The 12,118-nt window shown below is 44.4% G+C and overlaps 1 protein-coding gene across 1 annotated transcript in view; it reads right to left on the bottom strand.

Annotated features, from left to right (window-relative positions):
- Positions 1-2,334: 2,334 nt before the first annotated feature.
- The window catches only part of fnip1 (folliculin interacting protein 1), a 45,841-nt gene continuing 36,057 nt past the window's right edge, over positions 2,335-12,118 (bottom strand). Inside the window, exons 14-18 of the mRNA XM_022762315.1 lie at positions 6,252-8,004; positions 5,903-6,068; positions 5,499-5,699; positions 5,236-5,351; positions 2,335-4,756 (exon numbers count right to left, since the gene is read on the bottom strand). Of these exons, the coding sequence (XP_022618036.1) occupies positions 4,678-4,756; positions 5,236-5,351; positions 5,499-5,699; positions 5,903-6,068; positions 6,252-8,004 (2,315 nt within the window). The 3' untranslated portion in view covers positions 2,335-4,677. The remainder of the gene's footprint in view (positions 4,757-5,235; positions 5,352-5,498; positions 5,700-5,902; positions 6,069-6,251; positions 8,005-12,118) is intronic.

The following is a 12,118-nucleotide window of genomic DNA, read 5'->3' as shown; positions in this document are numbered from 1 at the left end:
GTTTAATTTTTGGCTAACATTAGCAAGGCAATGCTAATTAAAGACACGATAGTTTTGTTTACCTCTGCTGTCCGCAGCGAGGGCGGTTTCTTCAAAGCCAGTTTGAAAGAAGTTTCCATGGTTCCGGTCATTTTCATAACTTCGGCTCAAATCCACCACAGGGCTTTTACTTCCTCCCTAGATAATCTCACTTCTCCTAGCTGCTCTTTAGCCGACCCGGGCTGAACAAAATCACATCCCCGTGGATCTCGTCCTCGTCGAGCCGAGCATGGATGGAGTTCACTCCTAAACGGACCGACCAGGAGCTCCTTCTTCTCCAGGAGAGAATTAAACAACTTCACTTTCAACTACTGAGCGTCCGAAAAAGAAAGTGACAGAAAGTTAAATCTTTTGGACCTCCTGTCTTGAAGTGTGTACATCTTTGGTTAAAGGAAATATCCACCTCGGTAGCGACCGTCAGACAGATCCAGGAGTTCAGATTTAGATCCCTCCTCTTGTGCGGAGTTGACGACATCTGTGTGGAGATGATGCTGCATTCATATACTGTCGGGAATATGAGGATTCATGAGTGTCACATGAACATAATAAGTGATGGCTACATTTGTAAACATTGGATTTCAGCGCTTGGGAGTGGGCACATAACTGGGTAATAGTTAGGCCATATGGCATCTGACTGGAGAATCAGTGAATTTATGTCAGTGAACCAATTTTTAATATTAAAATAATGGTAGCAGATTGAAACACAATCACAATGAAAACGCAATCATTTTTTCTCAAAAATCGGTTAAGATATTCACTGCATTTGGATAAAAACCTAGCTAATCAGTGTCAAGGCAACATCTATCTAAAGTTTTGCTAACATTAGTTATTATTAGCTACCAAAGGCTACTGGTCATACCAGACCAATTAGGCTGTAGAAGCAAAACCCCTGCATGTTTTGAATTGTGTAAGGGCGCGTTTTATGCTTATTATTTCAAATTTTCAGTTACAAGACAAAAGCTGTGTTGTTAACTTTATCTAAAGTTGCATAGTCTCGTTTTCTAACATCATTGCAAGTGGCGTTTAGTAGTTTCGAGGTACAAACGTACGAGCTTCCAAGTGAGTACTAAAATGCATCACAGGTCCTCCCTTTTGACTTGTGACACTTCATACAACCATGGACGGTTGCTGTTCAAACTGCGGAATAATCAGGTTTATTGTAGGTGCGTTTAAAAGCAGAATCTCACTCAAGACATTCACGTATTCTGCTTTAGTAGAAAATCTAAAGTGACGCTCATATGTTGGCGTTTTATTTTACACTTAAACTTTTTATTGCAAAAACACAACTGCTCAACGCATCTTTAGTTTGTTTAAATTTAGATGAAACATTTGACTTGGCAGTCAGTTGTTTTAGTGTCACTTTCTGATCGCCTCCTAAAATAGCCACACACGTGAGGAAAAGTGGGATTACAGTGATGTCCTCATTGACAGAAGACACGTTCATGTTTGCTGCCAGTGTATACGCCTCCAGCCAGGACACTCCTTTCTTTATTGCATAACTGCGGTGCTCGTTCCGTTTTGCCTCCTGTGCTGCGAGTAGGTGGAGTGGGGTGGCGTCAAAGCCAGCTTCAGGGTGGTAAATTCAAAGGTGGGTAAAATGTGTGATCCAGATGGTGAGCATTAGACGTCGGTTGACCTCCAATCTAAACAAAAGTCCTATTCTTGCATAGAGTTTGCGCTAATTTATAGCTACTTTCCAGTCTGTTTAAAAAAAATAATACATTTTATAGCAATGGGTAAATTATTCTGCATATAAAATTAAAACGTGTAAATAAATCAATTTGGAGGTAAAGAAAAAAGAAAATAAGACTTCCCAACTGGGATAACCGCAAGCCTAAAACCATTTCACACGCGACAATTATACAATCTTGGGAGAGTTTATTCAGTGTTTGTGGGAGAAGAGAGAAGGAACCACAGCTGCTAATCTGAGATGTGAAGACACAAGAGCCTGGAGCTGCTTCATTGTATCAGAGCCAGGCCTGTGGTTTCACATAAAGCTTGTTTGTAATGTTGCTTTAATGCAATATCTTCTAAACAAGCAATATGTGGTCATATCTACAGCTCAGTTCTGTGGGTAATTTCATTATGTGTACATACTGTCAGTACAGAACTACAGAGGGGTTTTTTTCTCTCTCTCTTTATGAAATTCCTGGATTTGAATTATAGCTCTTGGATCTCCGGTATTCCGTTTTGGGAAAACTATTTTATATTCACACATCCAATATTTAACTTTTCCAGAATTTTTTTCCCTCCTTTCCCTTTGATTCTGTGACATAAAACATTCCCACAGACACATAAATTCTCAACATCGGCATCTTTATTGCACAACATTCCCATAAAATTGGGAAAAATAATTTGAGGAGACAGTTCTTAAAAGACATTCTGTACAAATGCATGGAAATAAACTGAATATGTACAGTTTATGTGAACTGTTACACATACCAAGAGCAACTAAATAATTTATTCATATACAAAGAGGGAAAAGCAGATATAAATTCATACCTTTTAAACATAATGGCTGGGTTGTACAAAACGTAGGCTGATATAGCTGAGCATGTTCAATACAATAACAAGCATGTATCAATTTTACCAGCAAAAGGAGCTCTCCAGAAGCCTGTGATGCATTCATGCCACTTCTCCATTAAGACTTGGGTCATATTCAGGGTGCGATTTGACTTTATAGAAAGAGACAAACACTGTCCAGTTCTCAGGGTTACACTGCCAGTTATTCACAGTGTACAGTTGAACATAAAGCCAATCAACAAGCTCTGTTATAAAACACACAAACCTGAGCCACAATTGGGGATTTGTCACCTTAATGGTAGACAATACGGAGCTTCAAATAAAGTTACCAGACACCACACTACTTTGTTCCTCTGCCTTGCAATTCCCTTGGCATGAAGGTAAATTTGCAGCACAGAGGTACAGTGGTAAAAGACAGTATGGATGTGCATTTATCTGAAACTCCTCTCTGCTTTTGACTGTTTATTATAAATGATGCAGTCATTCTTTGGGAAATTTTTGACTCACCCTATTTCGTCTGCAATAAAACAGAGAAAATATAGATTAATTCCCAATGCTGTCAAGAGACGACAAAAAAGTAATATTGAGAATAATGAAATAATGCCCCTTGGCCCCGCTGCAGGTTACACTTTATGCCCAGGAGAGAATCCAAAAGCAGAAGCTGGGAAACCAACTCTTTACACTCAGCAAATCGCACCCTGGGTATATGGCGTAACAGCCAAAATCATTTACCTGTCAATGTAATGGAAAATCAAAAGGAAAACAAGATAAAAGTGTGCTACCATAGTTTTGTATTTTGCATTTTGTGTGTTTTTGTGAGTATAACTGTCATAGAAACATCTCTGAAAATACAGTAGTGTTAACTGATACATACATATCCACTATAAGGCCTACTGTGTTCCTCCTCTCTCTCCTCCCTCTGCAGCAAACATCGAAGCCGTAAACATGGTATAAAGGTGGCAAAGCTATAAAAGTGTGAAAATATTTCAGCATTTAGTTTTAAAATATACATAGATGGTGCATGTTTTAGCTTTTCCACAGTAGAAAGGAACCCTTCTTAATCACAATCTGACGCAAAAATATGTTTTTCCTCCATTTTTTTTGTAACGATCATCCTAAAGAATTAAACAGCCTTCCCTTTTTCAAAGAACACAGCATAGAGTCTGCACACAGTTTACGCTGACATTCCTCTGATTAAAATAGCTTAAAAAGTATACCTCAGGGTTTTCTATGGGGCAGCTGTAAATGTGTGTGTCATCCACTGCCCATATGAAGATCTGAGGTAGTGCTGTACCTATGATAAGAATGTCAAAGCCACTTTTAGCCATTTCAAAACCAGTTTGTTGAACTAAAAATCATGGTGTGCATCGATTACCACCTCTGCCACAAAAACATAGGCTTTAAAGTCAGGTGTGCATTGCAATTTGACAAAAAAGAAATTAAATTTGTCAGATTTGTTGAGATATCTCAGGGAAATTTGGCTTGTAAACAAAAACATGAAGATAAACAACATAACATAATTGGCATGAGATTGATAAATGTTCTCAATGATATTTACCTCAAAGTAAAGTTTAAAAATGTCCATCTGTTTCCTTTGAACATGTAGTCCTTCACTTTGTACGACTGGGTTTAAGATTGTACAGAAAAAAGCAGTTGAAAAAACAAAATTCATTGTTAATGTACTGTCGATATCTTAAAATTTCATTCTCACCTGGGAAAATGAATAAAGTCTTTGGCTTTTGTGTCCAAAAATAAACAAGTCCTGTTTTAAAAAGAAACATTCAAACAACAGGAGAAGGTCATTTGAGGGATGCTTCAGTCATCCACAGAGCCTCACTCCATCTCTAGGTCTGTGGTCTCTAGCCCCACCCTGTGGTGCAACATCAGCATTGCACCAAATTCAGCAGCAGTGGTAGTGAGGGGTGGTGCTGGCTGTGGTCCGTAAAGACGTGCACCACTCAGGCTCAAGGCAAAGATCCCACTGAGCCCAGGCACACGGGACAGGAAACCATGTCGGGGGTCAGCTGCGGAGCGTGGACGGCCGTTTTTTGAGTGGCACCACCCAGGTCTGACTGATTTCCTCGGGCTGCTTGGGACCTCAGTGTCTTTACAGTCTCATAGCAGGATCTGAGCCACATAGGGGGAGTGAGTGCTGGCCACTGCAGCTAACAGGGGAAGGTCGCTGGACTCGATTCTGCAAAAAGCAGAAACAAGAAACAAGAGCAAAGATCAGAACACGGTATTGAAGTACCAAAATGAAAATGACATAAGATCAATTCAACATAACTCTTCTCTGGCCATAAACCCTGAGGCAATGGTCACTGTGACTTCACGTTGCACTGAATGTGGTATTTGTTTACCACCTAAAAGAGTAAATGTGTGACATTATTTTTTGCAGCACAGATGCAGCTACAGATCTGACTTGGACTGAATCCACGTATCTGGTCTAAAGATTTGCCTGGCAAATTTACTTAAATTTCAATTGTTGTTTGTACTTTGAATAGAGCTCCAGCTCCAGATAACTCAGCTTAAACTTGTTCTATAGATTCATCTGGTGTCCTCGACTCTTTCTCCAGATTACTAGAGATAGGTTTTTCATTATGTAATGAACTCATCACTTTGAGGTAGAGCTATTCAGCACCTGTGACATTAGAATAAAAGTTGACTACTTACCCTAAGACCATGCCCAGTTCTTTCACATGGACTCTCGTCTGGCCCTTCAAATACTCAGCAAGCATCTTACTCTTAAAGTAGATTTCCTGCAGGCGGTCCTCAAGGTGCATTATACACTGAAGAGGAGGAGGAGAGAGACAGGGGTATGGTTGGTAAAGCAGAAGAAACAAAGTGATCACTGTATACAGGCAAATGATCAGTGGTTAAAACAGAAAGTCTTTCTGTGTCACATTACAGCACCAACACTGAGAGGTGTAACCTACAAAGTTGGGTGAGAGGTTGAGTTTGTAGAGCTGGTGAGTGGACTGCAACAAGCTGGAAACCAGGCTGGACACCAGGACTTCCTTCCCCAGCTTGTTGACATCGGTTGCTCGTCTCTGACTGCTGGCCACCTGCACTGTCCACTTGTCTGTGTCTGCTATAATGCAGACGGCCTCCGCTATGGGCTCATCCAATACTGGATGCTATAGAGGACAAGAACAGTCAATCAAACCATGAAATGCATACATAAAGGAAAACACAGATTCCTTACATGTGTATGTATCTATGTGTGTATGTAAGGAATATAATTTCATGGCTCTAAAAAGGGTATGGCAATACTCAAAATTCTGTGTTCTATATTGCAATGAGAAAGTATATCTCCCTAAGAATAGGTCCAAATACTTACCTGAACAGCATGGGTTAATTCAGCCATGAGGCTCTGCCGTAGTTTCTCGTCACTAGGCATCCCATGCAGTACAAAGTCTGGCACGTAGGTGGGGCAGTAGCCTCCAAACAGAGACCGACCAAAATTGGCTATGCTTGGCTTTGAATAGTTCTCCACCAACTTTGCTCTGTAAATCAAACATATGACATGAGTTATTTATTTTTTTGTTTTCAAAACGATGAATATAAAATGTTATTCTCACATATCCCCTGCAATTACTATCATATTACTATGATATTACTGGTTACAACCAAAGCACTTGATATAAATACTGAATTCCACTTCATAACAGTGCAGCTCCTCTACTCACCCAGGGAAGGGCACGAGCACTTCCTCCTGCCAGTCCTCTGTCTCCTCACTCTCACTGTCCCCCAACGCGCTGTCTGAGCTCTCATTGCGTGGTATCTCCCAGTCGTTGACAGGAACCACCTTGCGTTTTTGGTCCTCTTTGCTGTTGCTGCTTCCATCCACGAGGACTGACAACACAAGGCCCTTATCCTGCTCAACAGAACAGCCCCTACAGCAACATGTGTCGGAGGAGTCTGTAGACCCACACCTGCATCTCCTCTGGACATCCAACAAGGTGTCTCCCTTCCTGCTGGACCCCACCTCTCCTCTACCTGAACCTAAACAGAGACCCAAACCCTGACTCCTCACTCCACCCTGAAAGCTGTGACTGCCCAAGTCACCAGGCCGGGGGCCTCCCGAGGGGTCCAGCAAGTCTTTGTGCATACTGTCCGTGGTAGTGGCTTCCTGACGTTTGGCCATATCGTCTATTGTCCTTGTCTCCACGGGGTTCTCCAAGCTGAAATACTCATCAAAATCATCCATACAGTTTGGGCTCCACTGGGGCATCTTACTAGATACCCGCTGCAGGGCTGGAGCCACCTTGGTCTGTTTGGTTTGGTCCTCTGATGCACTGGTGTTGCTGGTCTTTGAATCTGCTCCTCTCTGCAGCTGCTGTGGTTGCTGTTGATAACGCTGATGATGCTGTTGTTGCTGATGCAAGAGCAGCTGCGGGTGAAGTTTGTCCTTGAGGTGTTTCTTGTGCTTTTTAATCTCCTCCTCCACCTTCCTTCTGCGGCTCTCCGTGTCCGAGTCAGGAGACATGGAGTCTCCAATTAGGAAAGTGACTTTCGTTGCTGGCTCCTCCTCTTCTGTTAGAGTCAAAGCCATGGGCCCTGTCATGGTGTTTCCCGTTATTACTGGCATTGGCACTGTGGCGGCCAGGTTCTTATCTGGGGGCTTCTTCTCTAGAGGGATTCCCAAAGACCGAGGAACCAGCACTTTGGTGGCCTGGTTCCCCATCCCTGCATCCATCCCAGCATCTGTCCAAGAGTTTTTACGCTCTGTGGTGGGAGGTGGGGACGGACTTGATGCAAGGGTTGTGGGTATGGATGGGACAATAAGTTTCAGGTCACCTTTGGTCTCTGTATCCAGCACACAGACCTGCTCCCTGGGGGAAGCCGAGCCAACACGCAGCACTGTCTCCACTCGTGCCTCTGTACCAAGCGGGCTGCTAGACTCCCTGCGCAGCTCCCCAGGTTCAGCTGCTTCTGCAGTCCTGATAATGGGAATTGTGCCCTGACTGTGTCCCGTCTGAAGCACACTGCTTCTAGACCCTTGACTCTCGCTGCTGTCCTCCTCGTCTTCCTCATCCTCATCTTCCTCCTTGGGTGTATTCCCAGCGCCATGCTCCACCTCAGCATCTGTATATGTGCTGCTCTGGAGGCTATTGTCTGAAGGATAACTACTGTCCTCTGCCTCAGTCTGACGGCCATGGGCACCTTGGGACAAGTAGTCCTCACTGGGTTTATGGACAGTAACAAGGACATAGTCCGACTCCTCCACCTCTCCTTTCCTTAGGGAGGTGGTGATAAGGGAACCGGGCATGACGATGGCCTCATCCTCAGCACTGTCCAGCATGTGGGTCTCCAGCAGCTCAGAGCAGCGGATGAAGTAGGTGAGGACATAGAGGAGTCTCTGGACCAGCTCCTGTCTCCGGCCCACCACCACTGTCCTCGACAGCCGCACTGGTGATCCAATGGCCCCATACAGGTCCCCTACACACAGTGACGAAAAGAAAAAAAGACTCATTAGCATCTCTGAATGGGTCTTTAAATGCATTTAGTCATTTTATTTATATATATATATATATATATATAATATAATACATGTCATTTTTATTTACATTGTTAGGTTTATTTCCTGACCATACAGTATAGTCACCACTGTGTTGTACTTGATTACCTAAAATCAGCTGTTAATATTTATATTTATTCATATCTTAGTTTGTTCTTAAGTTTTGTATTTTTCATATCTCTGTTGGCTGAGAATTAAACTGATCATGCTGGATACTTCATTTCTACCTGGGAAAATGAATAAAGTCTTTGGCTTTTGTGTCCAAAAATAAACAAGTCCTGTTTTTAAAAAGAAACATTCAAAACAACAGGAGAAGGTCATTTGAGGATGCTTCAGTCATCCACAGAGCCTCACTCCATCTCTAGGTCTGTGGTCTCTAGCCCCACCCTGTGGTGCAACATCAGCATTGCACCAAATTCAGCAGCAGTGGTAGTGAGGGGTGGTGCTGGCTGTGGTCCGTAAAGACGTGCACCACTCAGGCTCAAGGCAAAGATCCCACTGAGCCCAGGCACACGGGACAGGAAACCATGTCGGGGGTCAGCTGCGGAGCGTGGACGGCCGTTTTTTGAGTGGCACCACCCAGGTCTGACTGATTTCCTCGGGCTGCTTGGACCTCAGTTGTCTTTACAGTCTCATAGCAGATCTGAGCCACATAGGGGGAGTGAGTGCTGGCCACTGCAGCTAACAGGGGAAGGTCGCTGACTCGATTCTGCAAAAAGCAGAAACAAGAAACAAGAGCAAAGATCAGAACACGGTATTGAAGTACCAAAATGAAAATGACATAAGATCAATTCAACATAACTCTCTTCTGGCCATAAACCCTGAGGCAATGGTCACTGTGACTTCACGTTGCACTGAATGTGTATTTGTTTACCACCAAAAGAGTAAATGTGTGACATTATTTTTTGCAGCACAGATGCAGCTACAGATCTGACTTGGACTGAATCCACGTATCTGGTCTAAAGATTTGCCTGGCAAATTTACTTAAATTTCAATTGTTGTTTGTACTTTGAATAGAGCTCCAGCTCCAGATAACTCAGCTTAAAACTTGTTCTATAGATTCATCTGGTGTCCTCGACTCTTTCTCCAGATTACTAGAGATAGGTTTTTCATTATGTAATGAACTCATCACTTTGAGGTAGAGCTATTCAGCACCTGTGACATTAGAATAAAAGTTGACTACTTACCCTAAGACCATGCCCAGTTCTTTCACATGGACTCTCGTCTGGCCCTTCAAATACTCAGCAAGCATCTTACTCTTAAAGTAGATTTCCTGCAGGCGGTCCTCAAGGTGCATTATACACTGAAGAGGAGGAGGAGAGAGACAGGGGTATGGTTGGTAAAGCAGAAGAAACAAAGTGATCACTGTATACAGGCAAATTGATCAGTGGTTAAAACAGAAAGTCTTTCTGTGTCACATTACAGCACCAACATGAGAGGTGTAACCTACAAAGTTGGGTGAGAGGTTGAGTTTGTAGAGCTGGTGAGTGGACTGCAACAAGCTGGAAACCAGGCTGGACACCAGGACTTCCTTCCCCAGCTTGTTGACATCGGTTGCTCGTCTCTGACTGCTGGCCACCTGCACTGTCCACTTGTCTGTGTCTGCTATAATGCAGACGGCCTCCGCTATGGGCTCATCCAATACTGGATGCTATAGAGGACAAGAACAGTCAATCAAACCATGAAATGCATACATAAAGGAAAACCAGATTCCTTACATGTGTATGTATCTATGTGTGTATGTAAGGAATATAATTTCATGGCTCTAAAAAGGGTATGGCAATACTCAAAATTCTGTGTTCTATATTGCAATGAGAAAGTATATCTCCCTAAGAATAGGTCCAAATACTTACCTGAACAGCATGGGTTAATTCAGCCATGAGGCTCTGCCGTAGTTTCTCGTCACTAGGCATCCCATGCAGTACAAAGTCTGGCACGTAGGTGGGGCAGTAGCCTCCAAACAGAGACCGACCAAAATTGGCTATGCTTGGCTTTGAATAGTTCTCCACCAACTTTGCTCTGTAAATCAAACATATGACATGAGTTATTTATTTTTTTGTTTCAAAACGATGAATATAAAATGTTATTCTCACATATCCCCTGCAATTACTATCATATTACTATGATATTACTGGTTACAACCAAAGCACTTGATATAAATACTGAATTCCACTTCATAACAGTGCAGCTCCTCTACTCACACCAGGGAAGGGCACGAGCACTTCCTCCTCCAGTCCTCTGTTTCTCCTCACTTCACTGTCCCCCAACGCGCTGTCTGAGCTCTCATTGCGTGGTATCTCCAGTCGTTGACAGGAACCACCTTGCGTTTTTGGTCCTCTTTGCTGTGCTGCTTCCATCCACGAGGACTGACAACACAAGGCCCTTATCCTGCTCAACAGAACAGCCCCTACAGCAACATGTGTCGGAGGAGTCTGTAGACCCACACCTGCATCTCCTCTGGACATCCAACAAGGTGTCTCCCTTCCTGCTGGACCCCACCTCTCCTCTACCTGAACCTAAACAGAGACCCAAACCCTGACTCTCACTCCACCCTGAAAGCTGTGACTGCCCAAGTCACCAGGCCGGGGGCCTCCCGAGGGGTCCAGCAAGTCTTTGTGCATACTGTCCGTGGTAGTGGGCTCCTGACGTTTGGCCATATCGTCTATTGTCCTTGTCTCCACGGGGTTCTCCAAGCTGAAATACTCATCAAAATCATCCATACAGTTTGGGTCCACTGGGCATCTTTACTAGATACCCGCTGCAGGGCTGGAGCCACCTTGGTCTGTTTGGTTGGTCCTCTGATGCACTGGTGTTGCTGGTCTTTGAATCTGCTCCTCTCTGCAGCTGCTGTGGTTGCTGTTGATAACGCTGATGATGCTGTTGTTGCTGATGCAAGAGCAGCTGCGGGTGAAGTTTGTCCTTGAGGTGTTTCTTGTGCTTTTTAATCTCCTCCTCCACCTTCCTTCTGCGGCTCTCCGTGTCCGAGTCAGAGACATGAGTCTCCAATTAGGAAAGTGACTTTCGTTGCTGGCTCCTCCTCTTCTGTTAGAGTCAAAGCCATGGGCCCTGTCATGGTGTTTCCGTTATTACTGGCATTGGCACTGTGCGGGCCAGGTTCTTATCTGGGGGCTTCTTCTCTAGGGGATTCCCAAAGACCGAGGAACCAGCACTTTGGTGGCCTGGTTCCCCATCCCTGCATCCATCCCAGCATCTGTCCAAGAGTTTTTACGCTCTGTGGTGGGAGGTGGGGACGGACTTGATGCAAGGGTTGTGGTATGGATGGGACAATAAGTTTCAGGTCACCTTTGGTCTCTGTATCCAGCACACAGACCTGCTCCCTGGGGAAGCCGAGCCAACACGCAGCACTGTCTCCACTCGTGCCTCTGTACCAAGCGGGCTGCTAGACTCCCTGCGCAGCTCCCCAGGTTCAGCTGCTTCTGCAGTCCTGATAATGGGAATTGTGCCCTGACTGTGTCCCGTCTGAAGCACACTGCTTCTAGACCCTTGACTCTCGCTGCTGTCCTCCTCGTCTTCCTCATCCTCATCTTCCTCCTTGGGTGTATTCCCAGCGCCATGCTCCACCTCAGCATCTGTATATTGCTGCTCTGGAGGCTATTGTCTGAAGGATAACTACTGTCCTCTGCCTCAGTCTGACGGCCATGGCACCCGTGGACAAGTAGTCCTCACTGGGTTTATGGACAGTAACAAAGACATAGTCCGACTCCTCCACCTCTCCTTTCCTTAGGAGGTGGTGATAAGGGAACCGGGCATGACGATGGCCTCATCCTCAGCACTGTCCAGCATGTGGTCTCCAGCAGCTCAGAGCAGCGGATGAAGTAGGTGAGGACATAGAGGAGTCTCTGGACCAGCTCCTGTCTCCGGCCCACCACCACTGTCCTCGACAGCCGCACTGGTGATCCAATGGCCCCATACAGGTCCCCTACACACAGTGACGAAAAGAAAAAAAAGACTCATTAGCATCTCTGAATGGGTCTTTAAATGCATTTAGTCATTTTATTTATATATATATTAATA

This window comes from Seriola dumerili, unplaced genomic scaffold (genome assembly GCF_002260705.1).
Source record: "Seriola dumerili isolate Sdu_G_001 unplaced genomic scaffold, Sdu_1.0 BDQW01000449.1, whole genome shotgun sequence".
Classification (NCBI taxonomy): Eukaryota; Metazoa; Chordata; class Actinopteri; order Carangiformes; family Carangidae; genus Seriola; species Seriola dumerili.
The sequence above is the reverse complement of the archived record's forward strand: the minus strand, read 5'-3'. Positions and strand labels throughout refer to the sequence as shown.